The sequence below is a fragment of the Coregonus clupeaformis genome, chromosome 8 (genome assembly GCF_020615455.1).
Source record: "Coregonus clupeaformis isolate EN_2021a chromosome 8, ASM2061545v1, whole genome shotgun sequence".
Taxonomy (NCBI): Eukaryota; Metazoa; Chordata; class Actinopteri; order Salmoniformes; family Salmonidae; genus Coregonus; species Coregonus clupeaformis.
This window is the reverse complement of record NC_059199.1, coordinates 15,538,684-15,565,015: the sequence shown is the minus strand read 5'-3', so window position 1 is coordinate 15,565,015 and position 26,332 is coordinate 15,538,684. Positions and strand designations below refer to the sequence as shown.

Below are 26,332 nucleotides of genomic sequence, written 5' to 3'. Positions count from 1 at the left end.
AAAATAAAAAAGGAAATAGTAACACAGTAAAATAACAATAACGAGACTATATACAAGGAGTACCAGTACCGAGTAAATGTGCAGGGGTACTAGCTAGTTGAGGTAATATGTACATGTAGGTAGGGGTAAAAGTGACTAGGCAATCAGGATAGATAATAAACAGAGTAGCAGCAGCTTATGTAAAAAGTGTGAAAATGTGTATGTGTGAGCGTGTGTGTTGTGTGTGTGAGCGTGTGTATGTGTGTGTTGTGTGCATAGAACCGCTGCAAGAGAGAACAGTCTTTGACTTGGGTGCCTGGAGTCGTTGACCATTTTTAGGGCCTTCCTCTGACACCGCCTGGTATAGAGGTCCTGGATGGCAGGGAGCTCAGCCCCAGTGATATACTGGGCCGTACGCACTACCCTCTGTAGCACCTTATGGTCAGATGCCAAGCAGTTGCCATACCAAAAGCGGTGACACAGCCAGCCAGTCAAGATGCTCTCAATGGTGCAGTTGTATGACTTTTTGAGGATCTGAGGGCCCATGCCACATAAGAGGCATTGTCGTGCACTCTTCACGACTGTGTTGGTGTGTTTGGACCATATGTCCTTAATAAATGTGGACACAGAGGAACTTGATGCTCTCGACCTTCTCCACTACAGCACGTGGACACGTGCAGAAATGTGCGGGGAAGGTGAGCAGCGAGAACCCTGCTAGCTGTGCGGTACAAAACGTTGAGCTCTGCAAATTTCAAGCGAAGCTAAGCATTGGAGCGAAGCGTTGTCAAGAGGCACTGCCTCTGGTCAAAACCCACTAGCAGAAGGCGGCCGCCTACAACGGCAGATTGACGAGGGCGGCATTTTCCGAGCTAAACTGACCAAGACGCACCTCTAACAACACATAAAGCCCTGCATAATTCTGCCCAAAAATAATGAAAATGTCTCTTACCCAGTGGCATATGGGCTATTTAGGTGAGCGCAGATGCCGCCCGTGATAAGCAGTGCCCACTTTTAAATATTTTGCTTGTCCATGCCAAGCACGCCTCTCCAGGGTGCTGTTGGAGATGCACGGCTGCGGAGCTCCACCAACTTTCGGCAAAAAATGGTCTAACATAAATCATGTAGCATATAGCCTATGGTAGAAAGAGTATATTGTCTTTTCTTTAGCCTACAGACTGGAGTGGAGATCATATTTGACAATGTCATGAGACACTTTTTACATTATGCAAGTTTCTCCGATCAAATAGCCTAACCTAAATGGCGCCGAATCAAATAAAATGTGGGGTCCAGACCGGCCTTGATTTCAACATCCATGGACCAAATCTGAACCAATCATAGACATCTCTGTTTCACAACTTTGGACAGCACAGTAGATGACAGCAGAATACAGTACAGTAAAGAAAAGTATAGTTCAGCACAGTATAATGTACTGTATCCTACTTTACTCTTCATTACGATGTATTTTCAACTTTAATTCAGAACCGAAAATGAACCTGATTTCAACATCCGGAAATTACGTATTTTTAACATCCGGAAAATACATATTTTCAACTTTCATTCAGAACCTAAAATGAACCCAACTTCAAAGTCTGGAAAAATACATATTTTAGACTTCTTTTCAATGTTATTTTGCTTGCTGGGACTATTCTATTTTCGCGGGGGTATAGGCAAAGACATTTGTCTCGGCTAGGGCTGCAGAACCGCCAAGACCGCGCCCGCACACACAGACAGGATGTGAGTCGGACAGTGTGTGGCCGGGGGCAGGATCAGTTGCCATGGAGTTGGTGTAACGGAAATGAGCCTCTGAAATAGCGTGAGCTAGATACATCAACTGTGTGAAAAGAGAAGATCAAGATAGCCTACCACAGACCCATCATTTTGATATTTTATTAGAATGTATTATAAAAGCACCGTATAAACTTTGAAAATACCAAAAATATACCCAGAACACCAATTTCAAGAGTTAAAAACTGTATATGATTTGATAAAACTGTATATTAATCTATAGAAAAAATATTTGAGACGTTTTGAAAATACCAAAAACATAAATCTCAAGCTAAAACTTAGTATCATACAAAGAGGACACAAACAAGGTTTCCATCCAACCATTTCATGTGGATGAAGTAAACTTGGGAGTCACGAGATGATATGTTGTGTGGTTCTCCCACTACGACTCGGGAAAGCATGCAGTTTATCAGGCTACAGAGGAAATATATTATGAACTTCACAGGGTGGTGAATGTGCAAGGTAATGAGCTTGCTGTTCCTTTACAATTAACATCGAGGGTCTTATTCTGGTGACATGATGATCGATGCTTAGGTTTGACCAATACAAATAATATCGCTCTTATCCATAATAATCTCATAATAGGTAGCCTACCCGCACTGATCTGCTAGGTGTTGGGTAGAGCGCATGTGCCATGACCAGATCGGGTACATTTGCTATATAATGCAACAGTTTTTGTGACAAACCATCAGTAGAGTTGAAAATGCGATGGAAATTATATTTTTCATTCGGTACATGGGAATGTAACGGTAAAAGTCATGTTTATGTGCACTACATCATCACGCACAGCATTTTATCCACAAAAAAAAAACAGTTCGATGATAACATCTCTGGTGGGAAAATGCGCATATTGTTTTATGCATATTTTTGAATATTACTGTCAAAACAATCATAAAGAAATATTTACCCACAGCTCAACTTCTTCCATATTTTGCAGTTCTCACGTCTCTCTCTCTTTGGAGACACATACCTCAGCATACAAAGGAGGCTTTCACATATGAATTGCAAATAAATGTAACAAAAAATAAAATAAAAATACATGTCTACATTTTCGCTCAAAAGCTATGATAAATAAAATACATAAGAGACATGGGAAATGCCTGCAAAGACAAAGGTGATTTAACAGATGGAAAGAGTAAAACTTTCTCTTTCTTCAACTCTTCATCCTCAACTAGTTCAAACCTTTCTTCTTCTGACCAATGGTCTCGTAGGTGTCTGCAGCATGACGGGTCAGTCCCTGAGATAGGAGAGAGAGAAAGAACAGAGAAAAAATATCATTAAGCAAGGACCTACAATTGAAATTCCACACATCAACTAAGATCACCATCATCACCAACTCACCGTATAGATGCTCTCATCTGCATTCTGTGTCAGAGTGAAAGAGGAACACCATTAGAAAAGTCAAACACAGAGGAAAATGACTAAATCCCTATTCATGTGAACTCTCTTTATACTCTACTTTCTAATCCATTCATTTACCAACCCAACTGTTTAGTCTACACATTCACAACACCTTGAAACAGGATGTGCTTGTGTGTGTGTGTGTGTGTGTGTGCAGGTGTGGCATGTTTTTTTTGTAGAAAGGGTGTGAAAAATAAGGTTTAATGTTAAAATCCCTCACTGACCCGAACCCACTGTAAAGCTATAGATGTGTCTGTCTGCGTTGTACAGGACTAGATATATCTCGCATTACATTGATTTGATCCCCAGCCAACTGCAGGGGCTAGTTTTTATGTATCTGGGTGTCATGGGGGCTTGTTTAATGGGGTTTAACAGTGTAGATCATGTTACTGTGGGTTTCTCACCACTGGCTTTGCTGTCCCAGTCCCAGTCACCGGAGCCATCTGTGTGAAATACTGAGTGTTGAAAGATAGAGGTAAGACAAACAGACCGATAAAACTGAAACAACCGCAAGCTGTTACAGGCATTTGTGTAGATCTGAAACGATTGGATGGGTTGGATAAGTATAAGTAATATGGTGAAAATTCCACCTAACTTTCCAGAGGACAAGGTGGAGCTACTACCATATTGTTTATACCCATAGTCATACTGCAGAGAACATTGTTTTTTAGATCAGTGTTTATACCTATCCACATCTTTCAGATCTACAGTGCCTTTATAAAGTATTCATACCCCTTGATTTATTCCATATTTTGTTGTTACAGCCTGAATTAAAAATGGATTAAATTTACACACAATACCTCAATACCTATGACAAAGTGAAAACATGTTTCTAGAATTGTTTTGCTAATTTATTGAAAATGAAATACAGAAATCTAATTTACATAAGTATTCACACCCCTTTGCTATGACACTCCAAATGGAGCTCAGGTGCATCCAATTTCCTTTGATCATCCTTGAGGTGTTACTATAACTTGATTGGAGTCCACCTTTGACCAATTCAACTGTTTGGACATGATTCAGAAAGAAACACATCACCTGTCTATATAAGGTCCCACAGTTGACAGTGCATGTCAGAGCAGAAACTATACCATGAAGTCTAAGGCACTGTCGGTAGATCTCAGAGATAGAATTGTGATGAGGCATTTACAGTATCTGGGGAAAGGGTATACAACTATTTATAGAGTGTAGAAGGCAAGGCAGCTGTACCTTGATCCTGCAGTAGAGCACAGTAAGGATGATACCGTACAGAAACAAGATGCCGTCCAGGATGTAGCAGATCTGAGGCTCACCCAGGGCCGCTGAGGACAGAGGAGAATAATTTCTATTTACAGGATGGTTCTCTGAGGTTTTGACCACCAATTTAGTCATTTAGCAGATGCTCTTATCCAGAGCGACTTACAGTGCATGTAACTAAGATAGGCCACGTGTAGCTCAGTTGGTAGAGCATGGCGCTTGCAACGCCAGGGTTGTGGGTTCGTTTTTCCACGGGGGGCCAGTGTATGCACTCACTAACTGTATGTCGCTCTGGATAAGAGCGTCTGCTAAATTACTCAAATGTATAAACAACCAGATAATATCCGTTATTGCAAGTGACCACCAGTAATCTCAGTCTGTCATGCAGATCTCACGGTCATCTTTCATTACCTGTTTGGCTGGTACAGTACCTACCTACTCCTATCCACACCATGTCAAAAAGGATCTTGGTTAATATCATTCTGTACTGACAAGTAGGCATAATAATCATCACATTCACATGGAGTGTCTCTCAGTTCTCATATGGAAAATGTGATTATTTTATCTCTATTCTCGGTCTGGTGTGTGTGTGCAACTGAGGGGGGACTAGGGTGATGTGGTTGATTTATAACCTATTTTTGTTTCTTTTCCGCTTATCTGTTAGCCTCAGAAAACAGCTGTAGATTTAAATAGAGAATGCTATGTGGAAGAAAACACTCAATATGGATAACTGATAGTATATGCATGCATATAGGTGCAGTACACTTACACTGATGCTTAGATATAGTGTAATCTTCTGTGTGTGTGTGTGTGTGTGTGGACCATGTAGATGGTGCTGATATTTCGTCAGTGCATACCAGTGCCGTGAAAAAGTAATGCTATCACATTCTTTCTTCAGTATCAAATGTTAGAGGACCAATGTGGCCACTGCTTCGCTTCTGCTTTCACAGAAATGGCACCGAAACTAGAATTGAGCCCTATCCTTTTTTCTTTTCTTTTTAAAATCTTTTACACACATTCGGTCCATCTAACCAATAGTTAACTGTTTGACATCTCAGACATCGTTTTACCCTCTATAGAGAAAATGTCAGAATCACCAATCCTACACTAATATACAAGAAATGTTTTGCTCCAAACTCCAGTTTGTCATAATGAAAAATCTATTTCTAAAACCAGGTTAAAACAGTCATGTGCAAAACCATTTACAGACAGGAAGGAGAAATGATCATCTTACCCACTTCAATAATTATTATTGTAAACATGTCGCTACAGGGTTTCTATCAACGAAATGGTTGATAATTCATAATAGTAACAAAATAATATTTAACGAGTTCCAAATACCGATACATTACATTGAAATCTTTTCACTGACGGACCTTCACTACCAGTCCAAAGTTTGGACACACCTACTTATTCAAGGCTTTTCTTTATTTTTACATTGTAGAATAATAGTGAAGACATCAAAACTATGAAATAACACATGGAATCATGTAGTAACCAAAACAGTGTTAAACAAATCAAAATATGATTTTATATTTGACATTTTTCAAATAGCCACCCTTTGCCTTGATGACAGCTTTGCACACTCTTGGCATTCTATCAACCAGCTTCATGAGATGGTCACCTGGAATGCATTTTAATTAACAGGTGTGCCTTCTTAAAAGTTAGTTTCCTTCTTAGTGTGTTTGAGCCAATCAGTTATGTTCTGACAAGGTAGGGGGGTATACAGAAGAAGATAGCCCTATTTGGTAAAATACCAAGTCTATATTATGGCAAGAACAGCTCAAATAAGCAAAGAGAAACGACAGTCCATCATTACTTTAACACATGAAGGTCAGTCAATATGGAACATTTCAAGAACTTTGAAAGTTTCTTAAAGTGCAGTCGCAAAAACCATCAAGCGCTATGATGAAACTGGCTCTCATGAGGACCGCCACAGGAATGGAAGACCCAGAGTTACCTCTGCTGCAGAGGATAAGTTCATTAGAGTTACCAGCCTCAGAAATTGCAGCCCAAATAAATGCTTCACAGAGGTCAAGTCACAGACACATCTCAACATCAACTGTTCAGAGGGGACTGTGTGAATCAGGCCTTCATGGTCGAATTGCTGCAAAGAAACCACTACTAAAGGACACCAATAAGAAGAGACCTGCTTGGGCCAAGAAACATGAGCAATAGTCATTAGAACGGTGGAAATGTATCCTTTGGTCTGGAGTCCAAATTTGAGATTTTTGGTTACTACATGATTCCATATGTTTTATTTTATAGTTCTGATGTCTTCACTATTATTCTACAATGCAGAAAATAGTAAAAATAAAGAAAAACCATTGAATGAGTAGGTGTGTCCAAACTTTTGGCTGGTACTGTATGTCAGTCTTCAGTGAAAAGATTTGAACACGATGTACCGGTATTTGTAACTCGAACTATGTTATTTGCTGGACTCCATGAGATCTGGGCCCGTATCTACAAAGCATCTCAGAGTAGGAGTGCTGATCTTGGATCAGTTTTGCCTTGTAGATCATAATGAATAAGATTATATTGGCAGATCCTAGATTTTTATTTTACCTTTATTTAACTAGGCAAGTCAGTTAATAATTATTATTTACAATGACGGCCTACACCGGCCAAACCCGGACGACGCTGGGCCAATAGTGCGCCGCCCTATGCGACTCCCAATCATGGCCGGTTGTGATAGAGCTTGGAATCGAACCAGGGGGTCTGTAGTGACGCCTCAAGCACTGAGATGCAGTGCCTTAGACCACTGCGCCACTCGGGAGCCCAGATCAGCACTACTCTGAGATGCTTTGTGGATGTGAGCCCTGATCTCAATCATGGGACTCACTATGATACTTTATAATTTACTTGACTTTAAAATATTTCTTCCAGTGGATTATATTAATCAAAAAGTTAAACTCATGTTAATCCCACAAATAAATAACTTTCATAGCCCAGGTCAATAACCAAACATCAAGAGGTTTGTACTAATCAAACTCCAGACTCACCAGCACTGCCAAAGCTCATCCACAGAGGAAGAGCTGAAAGAAACGGGAATCTGTCTCCCATCATCACAGCAACAAGGATACAACAGGACAGTAGGCAGCGGCAACAAGCTTTATTTTTACCGGACGTCAGACTGCTCAGTCAGTAACCAGGATACAGGTTGAGCAGGGCTGACTAGTCAGTTGTTTTAGTGTGGTGATGACGAAGTGTTGCAAAGAAATCCAGGGTAGAGCAGGGGGGAAGTTGTGGTTTAGCTCAGTCCATTTTTGATGATCAGACCACTCCCCTGACTGTGGGCCTGCACACAGTGTTGGAGGAAGGACAGATCGAAAGACACCTAGAAATGCTTCGGTTTCTGTCGACTTACTCGATCTTTACCACTTCTTCGCCACATGTTGGTTGTGCAACATGGTGTTTTGAAAACGGAAATAGCATCACATGTTATGACTTCCCTAAAGGTCTTACTGTATGTTTCTTAACTACAAAGATAATGATAAGTGAATTGACACTATTTGACCGATCAGTCATAAAATATTTATTAGGTTTATAGCATTATACATCGATGATTACGAGTTGGCCCATCTGTCAGAATCTCAGTACAGTGAATGGGAGACAAACAGTAATGACAACGCTGAGAAATCCTCTTCAGAGTGGAACTATGGGTGTCATCATTCAACAGTCAGGTGTTTTAACTTAACGGTCAACTTCTCCAAACACAATGTCCTGGGTGCCTGTCACAAGAAAAAGTAGCAAAAACTCAACCATATACATCGGTGACCATACATTTTTTAACAGGAACTACGCTGAACAAAAATATAAACGCAACATGTAAAGTGTTGGTCCCACGTTTCATGAGCTGAAATAAAAGATCAGACATTTTCCATACGCGCAAAAAGCTTATTTCTCTCAAATTTTGTGCACAAATTTGTTTACATCCCTGTTAGTGAGCATTTCTCCATTGCCAAGATAATCCACCCGACAGGTGTGGCATATCAAGAGGCTGATTAAACAGCATGATGATTACACAGGTGCACCTTGTGCTGGGGACAATAAAAGACCACTAAAATGTGCCGTTTTGTCACACAACAAAGCCACAGATGTCTCATGTTTAGAGGGAGTGTGCAATTGGCATGCTGACTGCAGGAATGTACACCAGAGCTGTTGCCAGATAATTGAATGTTCATTTCTCTACCATAAGCCGCCTCCAACATCATTTTAGAGAATTTAGCAGTACGTCCAACCGGCCTCACAACCGCAGACCACATGTTACCACGCCAGCCCAGGACAACAACGTGTTCCAGTTCCCGCCAATATCCAGCAACTTCGCACAGCCATTGAAGAGGAGTGGGACAACATTCCACAGGCCACAATCAACAGCCTGATCAACTCTACACGAAGGAGATGAGGCAAATGGTGGTCACACCAGATACTGACTGGTTTTCTGATCCACACTCATATTTTTTTTTTTTTTAAAGGTATCTGTGACCAACATGTATAGCATGTGAAATCCATAGACTAGGGCCTAATGAATTTATTTCAATTGACCGATTTCATTATATGAACTGTAACTCAGTAAAATTGTTGAAATTGTTGCATGTTGCGTTTATATTTTTGTTCAGTGTACATTAATTTCATTGCTAAGGATTCTGATATTCAATGGTTGACTGATAACATAAGGGTCGTGTTAAGCAGAGATAGATTTGTTTTTAAAACAGAGGTACTAATACAATCAGAACACAGATTTTTGTTATCCGTCGCAAAACATTTTGCTACAGTGTGTCCTACTGAACATGACCCAGTAGAAACATGTCTTACCAATAATGGCCACTACGTCAGCCAGCATGTGTCCTTTAGCCATCATATCCAGGGCAGCCTGGGGAAGACAACATCGCAAAACCATCAACCAACTCCAATCCAACCAACTCCAATTCAACTATAAACAGCAAGAAGCATCATACATAACCTTTTTCTTATTTCATCTGTGTTGCGACACGTTTGCGCAATGCACTTTCAATAAAGTTATTTTATCGTGATTTGATACAGAAACTAAAACAGTTTGGGACGGTCTGGTGTGTTAATGTCCCTAGAACAAACATGTTACAACAGAGACAGAGAGGGGAAGGCAGGGTTGGGCTTGTGTTCTTTTACAAATGCTTTTATACTGGTTTCTAAATGTCCTTAATGAACTGTAAGTAGCCTTGAGGAGGAAGCTGTTTAACACATTGAATAATTTATAATAACTGCGTTAAATAATTCAGGGTGTGAATTCTTTCTGTGTTGTGGTAGTTTGAACTCCCCGTACCAAGTGAGCAAATCCTGGAGCTTTGATTTTGCAGCGGTAGGGCCTGCTGGAACCGTCAGATACCAAATACACACCAAACTCTCCCTGGAAAATAACACAATATTACATATTAATATTCCTACCCAACACATTCACACCAAACTCTCCCTGGAAGAGACAGGAGAGGAGATCACATTACACAACATCATAATATAATTCAGTGTTTTTATCTACTTTCCCAGGGACTACAGATTCTAATTAACCAGCTAGCTAAATCTGGCACATTTACAGAATATCTGGCTGTCAAATCAATGTAATAAATGACATGAAATTGTGTTATATCTAAAGGCGTCCTATGACCTACAACATTGATCAGTTGGAGGAGAATCTCACCATTACAAACAGTAAACTGCACATTTAGAATATCCTCAAAGTATGAGGTTAAATTACAAACAGAGAAAGGCTCAAAGCTCTTCTATCCATGTATGTCTGAGGGAGGGAGGGCTTACCTTGGGTGCTTCTACAGCTGTGTATGTGGATCCGGGGGGCACCTGGTAACCCTCTGTGTACAACTTAAAGTGATGGATCAGAGACTCCATGGACATCTAACATGGGAACATTAACCACCATTACAACTGATGTTTATGCTTATGTAGACTCAATGTGCAACACTCCACCATAACCAGGGCTTGAGTTTAACTATAGGGTAAAGGCAGACGAAATCGGCGGGGATGTTCTAAATCGGTGTTTCCAAAAAGGTGCACTCAGACACCTCATTCAACTAATGAACTCATCAAGCCTTTGATTAGTTGAATCCGGTGTGTTAGTGCTAGGGCAAAAACAAAAATGTGCACCCCACTGTCCTAAATGATCTCAAATCAAATTCCATTTAGTCGTTCTCACCTTCATCTCAGATCTCTTGGGCGGGGCCACCTTGGCGTCGTCCACTTTGATCTCTCCTGCTGGCATCTTGTTGAGGGCCTCGATCATGATCCTGAGACTCTGTCTCATCTCCTCCACCCTGCACAGGTACCTGAGCAACACCAAGGACAAAGAGGGAGGGAACAAAACAAGATGTAAATATAAATATTGTTAAGTAGATGGGGAGACAGATGAGGGATCCAGCAGAGAACGTGAGTGGTGGAACGGGGGATTGAACCGCTGCCCTCCAGGGGCATATGTGGACCGGGTGTGGCAGCACTACCACTAGACAAGCCCCCGACAAGGCAAAAAAGAGCAGGACTGCCCAACCCGGTTCCTGGAGAGCTACCGTCCTGTAGGTTTTTGCTCCAACCCTAATCTAGCACACCTGATTCTAATAATTAGCAGGTTGATAAGATGAATCAGGTTAGTAACACCTGGGGTTGGAGCGGAAACCTACAGGAGGGTAGCTCTCCAGGAACAGGGTTGGGCAACCCTGATGTAGAGGATACAATCAAAAACAATCAATGATAAATATGAAGGTAAAACAGTCAAAATCGCTCATCTATACAAAGGCAATACTAAGTAAACGAGCGAGAGAGGCAGACAGAGAGAGAGAGGATAGTAGGCGTTCTTCTCACCTGTCGTAGCAGTCTCCCTTGCTGCCGATGGGGACGTCAAACTCCACCTCGTCATACTTGTCGTAGGGCTGAGACTTCCTCAGGTCCCACTTGATGCCTGAACCCCTCAGCATCACACCACTGACAGACAAGTAGAGGGAGTCTTTTATTTTTAGATTTGTGTGTATTGTTGTGAATTGTTAGATATTACTGCACTGTTGGAGCTATAAACACAAGCATTTAGCTACACCCGCAATAACTTTGGCTAAACATGTGTACAGTGGCTTGCGAAAGTATTCACCCCCCTTCGCATTTTTCCTATTTAGATTTTTGGGGGGTTTGTATCATTTGATTTACACAACATGCCTACCACTTTGAAAATGCAAAATATTTGTTATTGTGAAACAAACAAGAAATAAGACCAAAAAAAACTTGAGTGTGCATAACTATTCACCACCCCAAATTCAATACTTTGTAGAGCCACCTTTTGCAGCAATTACAGCTGCAAGTCTCTTGGGGTATGTATCTATAAGCTTGGCACATCTACCCACTGGGATTTTTGCCCATTCTTCAAGGCAAAACTGCTCCATTTCCTTCAAGTTGGATGGGTTCCGCTGGTGCACAGCAATCTTTAAGTCATACCACAGATTCTCAATTGGATTGAGGTCTGGGCTTTGACTAGGCCATTCCAAGACTTTTAAATGTTTCCCCTTAACCCACTCAGTATGCTTAGGGTCATCTGCTGGAAGGTGAACCTCCGTCCCAGTTTCAAATCTCTGGAAGACTGAAACAGGTTTCCCTCAAGAATTTCCCTGTTTTTAGCGCCATCCATTATTCAGTCTCATCTGACCAGAGTACCTGCTTCCATATGTTTGGGGAGTCTCCCACATGCCTTTTGGCGAACACCAAACGTGTTTGCTTATTTTTTTCTTTAAGCAATGGCTTTTTTCTGGCCACTCTTCCGTAAAGCCCAGCTCTGTGGAGTGTACGGCTTAAAGTGGTAAAATGGACAGATACTCCAATCTCCGCTGTGGAGCTTTGCAGCTCCTTCAGGGTTATCTTTGGTCTATTTGTTGCCTCTCTGATTAATGCCCTCCTTGCATGGTCCGTGAGTTTTGGTGGACGGCCCTCTCTTGGCAGGTTTGTTGTGGTGCCATATTCTTTCAAAAAAAATGTATAATGGATTTAGTGGTGCTCCGTGGGATGTTCAAAGTTTCTGATCTTTTTTTATAAACCAACCCTGATCTGTACTTCTCCACAACTTTGACCCTGACCTGTTTGGAGAGCTCCTTGGTTTTCATGGTGCCGCTTGCTTGGTGGTGCCCCTTGCTTAGTGGTGTTGCAGACTCTGGAGCCTTTCAGAACAGGTGTATATATACTGAGATCATGTGACACTTAGATTGCACACATGTGGACTTTAACTAATTATGTGACTTCTGAAGGTAATTGGTTACACCAGATCTTATTTAGGGGCTTCATAGCAAAGGGGGTGAATACATATGGCACACACCACTTTTCCGTAATATATTTTTTAGAAATTTTTGAAACAAGTTTTTTTTTTCTTTTCACTTCACCAATTTGGACTATTTTGTGTATGTCCATTACATGAAATCCAAATAAAAATCCATTTAAATTACAGGTTGTAATGCAAAAAAATAGGAAAAACGCCAAGGGGGATGAATACTTTTGCAAGGCACTGTATGTGACCAATACAATTTGATTTGAGTTAGTTACATCTTTCATTAGCTTCTCAACAGTTTGAGAGTGTATGTGTGTGTGTGTGTGTGTGTGAAAGTGCATCTCACCTGAAGCCATAGTTGAGTGCGTCCTCTGCAGACACAACCCCGATGTCCACAGTGCGGTTCTTCCAGATACGGTTGTTGGTCAACATTTCCTCCACCTCGTCTATTCTGATGGAGAAGTTCTTGCACCACTCGTAGATGTCATCCATTAGTCCCAGTGGCATGTCCTGGAACAAACAGATAACACAATCATCTTATCTTTATAGCGACCATTCCATCGCATACATCGAGTCCCATAGCTATATAGTATATCAATGATGTCGCTCTTGCTGCTGGTGACTCTCAGATCCACCTCTACGCAGACGACACCATTTTGTATACATCTGGCCCTTCATTGGACACTGTGTTAACAAACCTCCAAACGAGCTTCAATGCCATACAACACTCCTTCAGTAGCCTCCAACTGCTCTTAAACACTAGTAAAACTAAATGCATGCTCTTCAATCGAACGCTGCTGGCACCCGCCCACCCGACTAAAATCACCACTCTCGACGGGTCTGACCTAGAGTATGTGGACAACTACAAATACCTAGGTGTCTGGTTAGACTGTAAACTCTCCTTCCAGACTCACATTAAGAATCTCCAATCCAAAGTTAAATCTAGAATCGGCTTCCTATTTCGCAACAAACGCCTCCTTCACTCATGCTGCCAAACATGCCCTCGTAAAACTGACTATCCTACCGATCCTTGACTTCGGCGATGTCATTTACAAAATAGCCTCCAACACTCTACTCAGCAAATTGGATGTAGTCTATCACAGTGCCATCCGTTTTGTCTCCAAAGCCCCATACACTACCCACCACCGTGACCTGTACGCTCTTGTTGGCTGGTCCTCACTACATGTTCGTCGTCAAACCCACTGGCCCCAGGCCATCTATAAATCACTGCTAGGCAAATCCCCGCCTTATCTTAGCTCATTGGTCACCATAGCAGCACCCACCCGTAGTCTGCGCTCCAGCAGGTATATCTCACTGGTCATTCCCAAAGCCAACACCTCCTTTGGCCGCCATTCCTTCCAGTTCTCTGCTGCCAATGACTGGAACAAATTGCAAAAATCTCTGAAGCTGGAGACACTTATCTCCCTCACTAACTTTAAGCATCAGTTGTCAGAGCACCTTACCGATTACTGCACCTGTACACAGCCCTTCTGAAATTAGCCCACCTAACTACCTCATCCCTATATTGTTATTTATTTTGCTCTTTTGCACCCCAGTATCTCTATTTGCACATAATCTCTTGCACATCTAGCATTCCAGTGTTAATACTAATTGTAATTATTTTGCACTATAGCCTATTTATTGCCTTACCTCCATAACTTGCTACATTTGCACACACTGTATATATATTTTCTGTTGTATTTTTTTGACTTTATGTTTTTTTACCCCATATGTCACAGTTGTTTTTATCGCACTGCTTTGCTTTATCTTGGCCAGGTCGCAGTTGTAAATGAGAACTTGTTCTCAACTGGCTTACCTGGTTAAATAAAGGTGAAATAAAAAATAAAATGAAAAAATAAATAGCTGTAGGGTGAAGTTGCCCCTAGACGCTGATCTTGGGTCAGTTTTGTGGTCCGTCCGTCCGTCCGTCCGTCCGTCCCCCCGGTGAATGTTAGGATTGGGGGAGAGGATGCTGATCCTAGATCTGGACCTAGGGGAAACTTCACCCAGGAGCAACCCCATAACACTTAGTTCCCAGGCAGCCCTCACCTGGTGTACTCCTCCAGGTCTGACGTAGGCTGCATGCATCCTGGCCCCTGAGACACGCTCATAGAACTCAAACATCTAGGAGAAGGATAGAGACAAGACAAAACACCATTAAAGGTCCAGTGCAATCAAAAACATGATTTTCCTGTGTTTTACATATATTTACACACTGAGGTTGGAATAATACTGGGAAATTGTGAAAATTATGATAATGCACTTTTAGTGTATGAGACGTTTGAAAAGACTGCCTGAAATTTCGGCCTGTTTGGGTGAGATGGAGTTTTGGCCTGTCTGGTGACATTACATTTGTTAATATACCAATAAGAAAGAGAGTTCCAAACCTCTCTGCCAGCTAGTTTACCCCATCCCCACTCAGACCACTCTCAGACAGTCCTCGCAAAATTCTTGCTTGAGAAATTGCTCTTTGCTACGAAGCAATTTTTGTTTCTTTTTCACAATTTTAACTGAAAACAATCACAGTAATATACTTAATAGTAACCCAGAAATGACTTGATATTCAGATAAGAACGGCTGCATTGGACTTTAAAAACCCCCTCTGTAGCTCAATTGGTAGAGCATGGCGCTTGTAACGCCAGGGTAGTGGGTTCGATCCCCGGGACCACCCATACGTAAAAATGTATGCGCACATCTATAAAACTGTCTGCTAAATGGCATATTATTATTTAAGGAGTTAAAAATGGCTACTTCAGCAAAAGGAGGGAGGAAGATCAGGACCCGTTCATAAAGCATCTCAGAGTGCTTTAATCTGATTCGTTATGATCGAAAAGGCAAAACTGATTCTACATCATCACTCCTTCTCTGTGATGCTTGATACATACGGCCCCAGATCCTAAATTCTGTTTCTGTTCTCACCTTCTCTCTCTCCTCGAACATCCAGAAGAAGGGGGTCATGGCTCCGATGTCCAGGGCGTGTGTGGTGATGGCCATGATGTGGTTCAGGATGCGAGTCAGCTCGCCGAAAAGAACTACAAGACAAGTTGACACTGAAAAGTCATACTTACTTAATTCACCAACTGTTGCCCATCTTCTGCCTGTGTGGAGATTGTGTTCCATGACAAGCCACAGTCCCACTGTATTCCCATGTTGACTGTTGAACTCCATGTAGCTAACTACTGCCCCCTAGTGACATTTTAGACATTTTAGTCATTTAGCAGACGCTCTTATCCAGAGCGACTTACAGTTAGTGCGTGCTTACATTTTCATACTAGTGACTATAAAATTGTAAATGGGGCCAGATTACCTAAGGTCGTCATGATTCTCACGCTTGTTATTGTCATGCTGGTAAAGGAGGGAGGCGCAGCACTTTTTTAACCACAAATGCCACTTGTTAACCCAAACTGTACCCTTATCTCTGAACCTACAATTCGGGAAAAAAAAGCTCATTTAAGTTGGTTTGCTCATCAGTTGAATGTATTGGTTAGTTTGTCCTTTCTGGCATGGTCGTCTAGAAGCACCTGGTCTCACCTCTGATCCACTGTGCGCGGGGAGGGGCCTGGATGTTGAGCAGCTTCTCCACGGCCAGAGAGTAGGCCTGCTCGTTACACATCATGGACACGTAGTCCAGCCTGTCAAAGTAGGGCAGCGCCTATAGTACACACAGGAAGATTGATCAATACATTTCATCAAACAAAAATATGCCCGTTATAGAAGAGCCTTAACACGAGATTGTACATTACAAGCATCTTAGCCAGGACACTGACGCTAGTAACTTTCAGCCAATTTGCTATCCTAGCTGACGGCTGAACTATTTTGCTATCCTAGCTGCAGGTTTAACTATTCTGCCATGATTCAGCCTTAGTGTTTTTGGATGTTTTCTTACATACCACTTGGTGCCATACCTTACTGTCTCTAGGTGTGCTACATGGTGTTACGTACCTGCAGGTAAGTCTTGTACTCAATTAGTTTTTCTGTGCCGCGGTGCAGCAGGCCCACGTGGGGATCACACTTCTTCACTGACTCCCCGCTGAGCTCCAGCACCAGACGCAGCACGCCGTGGGCCGCGGGGTGCTGGGGGCCAAAGTTAATGGTCAGGTTAGACACCTCCTTCTCCATAGGAGCATCCTTATCTGTGGAGAGCGAGAGAGAGATTGAGAGGAGATTTGGCAGTTAAAGTTGATAAGAAAGCTACTTTATTGTTAAAAGTAAAACCGGGGGGGGGCTAGAGAGCGTGCTATGGAATAGACGTGTTTTGTTAGAGCTCCGCTCAATTTTGAAACAAATTTATATTTATCTTAATCTCTCACCCCCTATAACTTTAAACATTGTCTGGCAATATGACAAAAGGAAAAGGCACCAAAAAGAGGGGGCGCTAAACAAGATCATTTGGATGAGACAGACAACAAACCGATGTCAACAATCGCCAACCCACGAGGAGTTAGCTGAAGATGCTAGCTCCCAAGAGCTCCCCACAGAACCTACTCCAAGTGACCTACTGGCCGCTATAAACTCACTAAGCAAGAAGGTGGACACAAGGTTGGCTGATATCTCAAATAGTATTGGGACTTTGACTGAAACTGTGAAGGCAAACAAGGGTAGGGTGCATGAGGTCGAGCAGACGACAGTTGATCAAAAGACCAGGCTACAGGACATTGAGAAAATGACAACAAAACCCTGAAAGCCCGAATGGAAATGCTCGAGTCGCATTCAAGACGGCCGAACATCCGGATATTTGGGATCCAGCAGGACACTGAGAAAGGGAAACCCACTGAATTTGTTTCGGCGCTGATACCAGTATTGCTGGGGAGTGAACACTTCAAAACGCCCATGCTGATCGACCGCGCACACAGATCACAGGCAACGAAGCCGGCCAAGGGCGCACCACCACGGCTGCACTATCCCCAGACCAGGGATCTCATCCTCAAGCTGGCTAGTCATAAGTTCCCCCTTAACTACAACGGAGCCAGGGTGTCTTTCTACCCAGATCTTACTTTGTGAGGTGAGGAACCAACGGAAAGAGTATGATGAGTTGTGCAAGAAATGCAGGGCGGCCAACATCCGATATTGATTCCTCTTCCCAGCCTGGTTTAAGATGACAGTCGAGGGATCAACACGTACGTTTGACAACCCAAAAGAGGCCGACCTGTTCTTGTCAAGCAAGCTCCCTGGCTGAGGATACAGAACTGCTGTCAGCAGGCTAAGTGGCAAATACAGGCCAGGAACGTGTTTGAATTTCCTGCCGATGTCTTTTCGATCAGAAGATCAGACATTGGGACTTATAATGATGGGTGAGATGTTATTGCTTATATAGCATTGTTTAGCCAATCATGTTTTAGTCCCACAGCCCCTGACGTGAGAGATAAGTGTTATTTAATATTTGTTTAAATGCGGAGCATCTATAGATGCCGAGTTAGTTCAGGCTTTATGTCTAGGTACCGTAAGGTTTGTGTGTTAGTCAAGGAGTGCTTCGTTTGGGGAAGTCACTCAGTAATGAGACGGGAGGGGGTATGGGGTCTGTGTTTTATGTTCACTTTTAGTACAGGTGGCATGACAAGTTCCCGCACGGCGGGATGTTTTCCTTTTGGGTTTTGTATGACAGCAACAATTTGCTCTAAAATAAGAAATGCCACATAGTGACCAGGCATAGAGTAGACCTGGTGGATTAAAGATAGTCAGTTGGAACTGCAATGGCTTGGGTCATGTCGTGAAAAGAGCTAAGGTTTTTTCCCATCTTAAATCACTTGGCGCTGACATAGTGCTTCTTCAAGAAACTCATTAAAACGCTCGGCTTAGGACAAACTACTAGTCGGCTGGATCAGTCAGATATACCAGTCTAATTTTGATGCAAAAGCGAGAGGGGTAGCAATCCTGATAAGGAAAAACATTCATTTTATTTACTCATCCTCGATTTCAGATCCTAATGGTCGGTATATTATTGTGGCTGGTACACTGAATTCGATACCAATAACCTTGGTCAATTTATATGGACCCAACTTCGATGATCCATTATTTTTTACAAAGGGTATTTAAGGCCATAGCAAATATCTCAGATACAAGTGTTATTGTTGGAGGCAACTTTAACTGTATGTTAGATCCTCTTTTAGATAAACAGCTATCAAGGTCAGTTCAACAATCAAATGCCAGTGACTGTCTAAATACATTGATGACAAACCTTAACATTGTCGATATTTGGAGACTGATAGGGATTATTCTTTATTTTCATCAGTTCATAAGTCATATTCCAGAATTGACTATTTTTTGTTGGACTCCAAACTAATTTCAGCAGCTGCGTCGGTTACCTATCAACCGATTCTAATTACAGACTACTTGTTGAAAGATGAGACTGTGTCAGTATTTGATGGAGCAGATTGCTTTTTTCCTCTGCGCTAACGACACGGGGGATGTTGACGACTCCACCCTTTGGGAATCTCTCAAGGCTGTGATTAGAGGTTACATTATTTCATATACATCGGAGAGGAAGAAACACGCCAATACTAGGTTGAAATTAATTGAAAGAGAGTTAGGGGGAACAAGAGAATGTTTTTAGAACAAATTCCTCGAATGCAGTCCTTGAGAAGATCACAAAGTTGAAATATGAAATACAATACTATCCTTTCCAAACGGGTGGCCTCTTTACTTGCTAGAATGCAACAGTTATTTTGAACTGGGTGACAACCACATAAATTATTAGCAAGACAGCTAAGGCATGTACAGGCATCTAGGAGCTATTCATAAAATAAAAAGACAAGAATGGTAAAATAGTAACAGATCTGCAGGATATTAATAAATGCTTTGCGCAGTTTTACTCAGAGCTATATCAATCGAAATGCTACTGATCCACAAACTATGGAACACTTTCTCACTGAATGTGAACTTCCTAAACTAGACAGGGGGGCAAGCTGCTGCACTCGGTGCCGGGATAAATTTAGAGGAGCTTAACACAGCGATAGCACAATTTCCAAACAGCAAGGCCCCTGGGCCCAATGGATATGTAATAGAATTCTGGAGCATTTCGGGTTTGGAAAGGAATTTATTAACTGGATAAGAATTATTTATGCACACCCAATGGCATCCGTGGTAACCAATCAGGAGATGTCGTAGTCATTCCGCCTGTTCAAAGGCTGTCGACAGTGGTACCCTATTTCGCCTGCTCTCTTCGCTATACAATGGAACCCCTTGCTACTCGCATTTGCGTATGTGCAGATATAGCTCCCCTTAAGATAAAAGACACGCAGAACAAAATCTCTCTCTATGTAGACGATGTTCTTTTGTTTTTATCCATGCCTAAAACTTATATTCCCCCCTTACTTAACTTGATAAATACATTTGGCTCCTTCTCTGGCTACAGGGCGGCATGTAGCTTAGTTGTTAAGAGCGTTGTGCCAGTAACCGAAAGGTCGCTGGTTCTAATCCCCGAGCCGACTAGGTGAAAAAACTGTCTGTGCCCTTGAGCAAGGCACTTAACCCTAATTGCTCCTGTAAGTCGCTCTGGATAAGAGCGTCTGCTAAATGACCAATTTATTTTATTTACAAGATAAACTGGCAAAAATGCGAATTGATGCCGATATCACGGCCTGTGGATATGCAATTTCTGCAATCTACCCAATTTAGAACAGTGAAGGACAAGTTCACAAGCCTTGGCATTGTAGTGACAAGAAAACTTCATCAGCTATTGAAAACGAATTGGGACATGAAAATTGATCAGCTTAAACAAAAAATTGATTTTTGGACAACTCTGCCTATTTCCTTGGTTGGTCGTATAAACGCTATTAAAACGGTTGTCCTACCCAGGTTTCTTTACCTCTTCCAATGTCTACCCAATTTCATACCACAAAGCTATTTTAAGAAACTGTATTCAATAGTAATTCCATTCTTATGGGATAACAAGGCAGCCAGAATTTCAAAGAAGCATTTATGCAAGTACAAGATAGAGGGGGGTTTTGGCCTTCCTCACTTTAAACTGTATTATTGGGCTGCTAATCTGAACATTGTGTCTTTCTGGAGGGAAAGTTTACCTGGGATCCGACAGAATGATATGCCTTCATGGCTTTTGACTGAGCAGGCCTCCTGTCAACGTTTCTCACTCCTGCACTTGTTAATAGCCCAGCATATGTGAAAAAAACACTTATGACTCTAACCCAGGGGTGTCAAACGTCCGGCCCACGGGCCGGATCAGGCCCGCAAACGGGTTTAATCCGGCCCGCGAGATGATAAAAAAATTAATAAAAAATTGTCTTTTTTTTTTTGGGTAAAGTATAAAAATGCGCTGCAATTTTTCAATAAAATAAACTGCTGTTCCAATTGCGTCCACTGGATGGCGCAATAGCAATTGTGTTAAGCAAGCAAACTGTTTATACCGGGGCAGAGCAAGTAGGTCAAGCACGTGCAGCCAATGAGCTACTTTGTTCTGCCCGCGATTTTTTTTACGGCTTCTACTTTTAACATTATGTGCTTTGGCACCCTCATTGCCCCAATATGTCTCTGTCAAAAAAGAGAAAAGTGGACGCAGAGTGCAGAGTGTTCCAAGAAAAATGGTCATCCTATTTATTCACGGAATTGAATGGGAAAGCTGTATGTTTGGTGTGTTCAGAGCATGTTGCAATGCTGAAAGAATATAACCTTCGTCGCCACTATGTGAGTCTTCATGCCGACAAATATGACAACTTTCAAGGACAGCGGAGATGAGAGAAGGTGAATGAACTGTTGGCGGGTCTGAAGAAACAGCAGTCTGTGTTTACTCGCAGTGGCTTCAAAACCATTTAGTGAGGGTGAATTTGTAAAAACATGCATGATGAAGGCAGCGGAGATTGTGTGCCCTGAAAAGCGGCAGGCTTTTGCAAATATCAGCCTGACAAGAAACACAGTTGCAGACAGGATTTCCGATCTTTCAGTGGATTTGGACAGCCAGTTGAAGCAAAAAGTAAAGTCATTTATTGCGTTTTCGGTTGCAATTGATGAAAGCACGGACATTACAGATGTCGCACAACTGGCCATTTTCATCCGCGGAGTTGATGACACATTGACCGTCACCGAGGAGTTCGTGGAGTTGGTGCCGATGACAGATACAACGACAGCAGCTGATATTTTTACCGCACTCGACGGCGCGCTGGACAGGGTCGGAGTGGACTGGTCCCGCGCTGTCAGCCTGGCTACAGATGGTGCGCCCTCAATGATCGGGAAAAAAGCAGGCGTTGTGACAAAGTTCAGAGAGAAAGTGCAATCTGCAAATGGAGGACGTGATTTTTTGACTTTTCACTGTATTTTGCACCAGGAGGCTTTGTGTTGCAAGTCATTAAAGATGGATAACGTCATGAAGGTGGTCATCCATATTGTTAATTTCATCCGATCCAGAAGCCTGAATCACCGTCAGTTTGACAGCCTTCTCAGAGAGAAAGACCACATCTATGGCCTGCCATACCACACTGAGGTAAGATGGTTAAGCCGAGGTGCTGTGCTGAGGCGTTTCTTTGATTTACGAGAAGAAATTGAACAGTTCATGGAAGAAAAGGGCAAACCAGTGTTAGAATTTCATTCCGCAGAATGGATGCAGGACCTTGCATTTATGGTGGATGTTACAGAGCACCTGAATAACTTGAACAAACAGCTGTAAGGGCGCAACAAAGTTGTCACGCAGTATTATGACAGCATACGTTCTTTCAAGTTGAAGCTGTCATTGTGGGAGACGCAACTTGCCAGTGGTGATGCAGCTCACTTCCCCTGTCTGAAAAATGTGTGCGCGACCCAACATGTGGCAGACATGAAGCGGTTCAAAGATAAAATAACGGGACTGTTACGGGAGTTTGAGCAACGCTTTCAGATTTATGTTTATATGTTTTTATGTTGATGTGCTATTGTTTTTAATTGATTTTATTTTATTTGTATATTTAACCTATTCTTGACTCTGTGGTTCTTGCACTTGTTTGGGGAACAGGATTTCATTATTTTTATCTACATTTCTGCCTGAGAAATGACACCCTGATATAGTTCTGTGATCTGTGATATACTTCTGTGAATCACTGAGGCATTGTGTGTTTGTGTGTTCTTTGTCCTCAGAACTTTCAAATTACTTGGTGTTTTATGATTAATAGTGATGTTGTGCTTTTGGACACTGTCCTCAGGCTCCAGCTTTATGTTTATATGTTTTTATGTTGATGTGCTATTGTTTTTAATTGATTTTATTTGTATATTTAACCTATTCTTGACTCTGTGGTTCTTGCACTTGTTTGGGGAACAGGATTTCATTATTTTTATCTACATTTCTGCCTGAGAAATGACACCCTGATATAGTTCTGTGATCTGTGAAACAGTTCTGTTAATCACTGAGGCATTGTGTGTTTGTGTGTTCTTTTTCTTTAGAATTTTCAAATAAACTTGACGTGTTTTATGATTAATAGTGATGTTGTGCTTGTACTATTTTGGACACACTGTCCTCAGGCTCCATCTTTATGTTGTATGTTGATCGTATTAAAACAAAGAAAACAATCTGAAGTTGTTGTTTTTAAGTTATATATATACACCATGATTTTTCCGGTCCGGCCCACTTGGGAATAGATTTTCCTCCATGTGGCCCCTGAGCTAAAATGAGTTTGACACCCCTGGGCTAGTTGGTTCGGAATTCATGCATACGAGTTGAGATAAAGCTGTATGTAGAATGACTGTATGACAACGTCACAGAGCATGATGTGGAATGATTCTAAATCTATAATAAAGTGATAAAGTCACAGAATGAGTTTAGAAACCACTGACAACAATGTTGTGGCCAATCAGGTTTGATGGAGCAGCAGTCAATAAAATGCAACTACCACATATCAAACAAACAGATTTCAATCATAATACACAACTTTGGACTTGGGCCTAAAAAACCACTTGGGATTTGACCTTTGACTTTGAGTACTCGAATGAAAAAAAGCTATTTTTAGAACAAGGGAAAAAATAAGTGTAAAAAAATAAGTGTGCATTTATCTACATGCCAACAGTGAGCAACAATGCCTAATTTATAATAACCATTACAGATAACATTTCACATTACATTTTAGTCATTTAGCAGACACTCTTATCCAGAGTGACTTACAGTTAGTGAGTGCATACATTTTCATACAGATAACAAACCCTAATTGCTAAATTGCCTCATATATTCAGTCAATAAAAAAAACAAGTGCCATTTAAGATTAATTTACTGAAACTGTAATATCAACTGATTATATTATATCGTGGAACACAATATTGAGTTTTGATGTCAATTTGAGTACTCGATTACTCATGCCCATCCGTAATAACAACTAGCAGGCCTATAGATGAAGACTGAACAAAACAGTGGGGCGTACCATTCCACGGTGGGGGGACCCATTTCTCAGTGATGGCACTGGGGTACATCACCGCCCCGGCATACTGCTCCGCCCACTCCACATCTGGCTGCCACTGTTTCTGCCTGGAAAGAGAGAACAACAAGCAACCATGATGCATCAATGGTACTAAGGCAGTGTGTGTATGTGGATGACCCAGTGTTTAACCCAAGGGGTTTTAAACTCTCCTCAGGGACCCCCAGCCGTTCCATCTATTTGAACTAATCATCAAGCGCCCTTGCCTACCTGAATCAGGTGAGCTAGTTCAGGACTACAACAAAATTGTGAAATGTCTAGGAGGAGGTTTGAAAACCACTTGTTTAACCTACACACTCTAGTGAGGTAAACTAATGCTTTCTCAGAGCAATAACAAATAATACAGGGGGAGTGGGATATGCAAAAAATATCAAAATAATTCACACCACACACACTTATACAGGTTACACACTTGTACATGTGTGAAACAGGACAAACATAAGCACCCCTTATTTGACCTTTTTGATAACATGTGCCAAGTAAACTCCTAATATAAGTAGACTGGAGGCCTGGGTAGGGCATTAATTTGCTCTAGGTCAACCAAGACAGACTGACGACATGGTCACTAATTACATTTCACACAGGTAAAACAGTAGGAATAAACAGAGACTCACCAAATATAATGATTTTGTGTATAAAGCAGGCCTCAATATCAAGCATTACCCAACTGTTGGTAATGGTTCATAGCCGACTTCTCAAGGCACAAATTGATTGTTTTTTTTCTCTCTCGAAAAGGCTGAACTGTTCCAAGTTACTGTCTAACACGTTTTTATATTTGACTCTGAAGTGATTCATATGAATGTGTGAGAGGTGTACAACCGGTGTTGTTGACCTCAATACAGTAACTGGCTTCAGGTTGTGTAAACACTCATAAAACGTTATCTAAACGTGTTGTTATTGAGCCTAGCAAACTACAACAAGGTGACTAACTAGCTAGCCTGGAATCCAGACCTATTTTGTGACAACGTTCTACTCATTGTAGACGTTTTTTCAGACAAGTGAGAAACATGCATTTTAATTGCAAGAAATTGCTAGGTAAGGTTAACGTTACTCTGCTAGTTCGCAAGAGGACAAGCTGGCCACGAATCGAATGTGCTGCAGTGCTGTCAAAATCCACATGATTCGACTCAAGTAACCTAGCTACTAACGTTAGCCGGTTTGCCACCTAACTAAAAGCTGTTTTAATGTTACAGCAAGTATACAACAGTTCCTTCTGACACAACATAAGACACAATATGTTGATGTTGGGTGGCCTGTCAGGTCTGTGAACGACAAGCCCAAACGCTGTTGTATGATGAGCAGTGCCTTTTGTTAGCTAGCTAATGCTGGCTGTTATGTGACCGTTTTGATCCCTAAACGACCTATTTGGTCATTATTGTCCGGTTAAACTATACTTGCACTTATCGAAATATGAGAATCTCACCTGTTTTGCAGGACAGTGAAAGCAGGGCTAACTAAATTACTATTTAAAATCAATTTTGTTGAAGGACGTCCGAGTTTGCTAAGAGACCTCAACATTGTCCCCGCCATCTTGGCAGCCGACGTATCTTTGCGTCCTTCTTCTTCTTCAGTGGGGTTTATCGGCTATTGGCATCCAACGTTATGGTGCATTACCGCCACCTACTGTACTGGAGTGTGGGCCAGAGACAGGGAGAAACTAAATCCTACCTGCAACGTTTGAGACTATTTCTAATGACGTTCTACTCAATATACTCTTTACACTAATTTCCTGTATCCCCTTCTCCCTCATACAAGATCTCATCCTCTCTCTTTCCCTCTGATAATGTCCACACTGTAGCAATACATGCTCCACGGTCTCTGTTTCCTGACAATAATCACACTTTCCTGTTGGATGCTTTCCTATCACATTTAATGTCTTATTCAAATGGCTGTGTCCCACCCTTAATCTTGTAAAAAAAATAGCCTCCTCTCTTCTGTCCCTTCCTGCTGTCCTCCCCTCCCTGTCTTTCCTCTGTACTTGAAATAAATGCCTTCCCTTATTATCTCTATTCCACTGCTCCTGCCATCTCTGCACCATCACTGTATATATCAGTCTTTTTGCCTCTACCTTGCTCATTGAAACTTCAACATCCCCACTACCAAGTGCTTGTTTAGCCTGTTCATATACTGCCTCTTTCCCCTCAACCCCCACATGAGCTGGGAACCAAGTAAATATTATCTGAATACCCATCTGTTTAATCCTGCCATGGATTTGTAGCACCTCATAAAGCAGGTCTTGTCTGCTACGTGAGCTAAAGGACTGGAGACT

The 26,332-nt window shown here is 41.8% G+C and overlaps 2 protein-coding genes across 3 annotated transcripts; both read right to left on the bottom strand.

The window, feature by feature from the left end:
- Positions 1 to 1,852: 1,852 nt before the first annotated feature.
- Positions 1,853 to 7,831, bottom strand: LOC121572131 (high affinity immunoglobulin epsilon receptor subunit gamma). 2 transcript variants are annotated; one of them, XM_041884059.2, is made up of 5 exons: positions 7,404 to 7,831; positions 4,375 to 4,466; positions 3,570 to 3,620; positions 3,106 to 3,129; positions 1,853 to 3,001 (listed from the first exon to the last, which is right to left on the bottom strand). In XM_041884059.2, exons 1-5 carry the CDS (start codon positions 7,465 to 7,467, stop codon positions 2,936 to 2,938), a joined length of 297 nt encoding a protein of 98 aa, XP_041739993.1. In that variant the 5' UTR covers positions 7,468 to 7,831; the 3' UTR covers positions 1,853 to 2,935. The 2 variants fall into 2 exon arrangements, with proteins under 2 accessions (XP_041739993.1, XP_041739994.1); XM_041884060.2 differs by having other exon boundaries at positions 3,570 to 3,608.
- Positions 7,832 to 7,921: 90 nt separating this feature from the next.
- LOC121572130 (NADH dehydrogenase [ubiquinone] iron-sulfur protein 2, mitochondrial) lies at positions 7,922 to 25,630 on the bottom strand. The gene is made up of 13 exons (XM_041884058.2): positions 25,487 to 25,630; positions 24,010 to 24,113; positions 16,625 to 16,815; positions 16,214 to 16,334; positions 15,602 to 15,714; positions 14,732 to 14,806; positions 13,029 to 13,192; positions 11,245 to 11,364; positions 10,586 to 10,715; positions 10,192 to 10,287; positions 9,704 to 9,787; positions 9,217 to 9,274; positions 7,922 to 8,132 (listed from the first exon to the last, which is right to left on the bottom strand). The coding sequence occupies exons 1-13, from the start codon at positions 25,591 to 25,593 to the stop codon at positions 8,095 to 8,097; spliced, it is 1,401 nt and encodes a 466-aa protein (XP_041739992.1). The 5' UTR covers positions 25,594 to 25,630; the 3' UTR covers positions 7,922 to 8,094.
- Positions 25,631 to 26,332: the final 702 nt, after the last annotated feature.

What these genes read in the sequence shown, in the direction of transcription:
- LOC121572131 (XM_041884059.2), bottom strand. Translation starts at nt 7,467, where the DNA reads ATGATGGGAGACAGATTCCCGTTTCTTTCAGCTCTTCCTCTGTGGATG. An exon ending in GATGAGCTTTGGCAGTGCTG is followed by an intron (nt 4,467 to 7,403) that starts GTGAGTCTGGAG and finishes CTCTGTCCTCAG; the next exon opens with CGGCCCTGGGTGAGCCTCAG. An exon ending in CAGATGAGAGCATCTATACG is followed by an intron (nt 3,002 to 3,105) that starts GTGAGTTGGTGA and finishes CTCCTATCTCAG; the next exon opens with GGACTGACCCGTCATGCTGC.
- LOC121572130 (XM_041884058.2), bottom strand. Translation starts at nt 25,593, where the DNA reads ATGGCGGGGACAATGTTGAGGTCTCTTAGCAAACTCGGACGTCCTTCA. An exon ending in TTCACTGTCCTGCAAAACAG is followed by an intron (nt 24,114 to 25,486) that starts GTGAGATTCTCA and finishes CTCTCTTTCCAG; the next exon opens with GCAGAAACAGTGGCAGCCAG. An exon ending in TGACGTAGTGGCCATTATTG is followed by an intron (nt 8,133 to 9,216) that starts GTAAGACATGTT and finishes TTCTTGTGACAG; the next exon opens with GCACCCAGGACATTGTGTTT.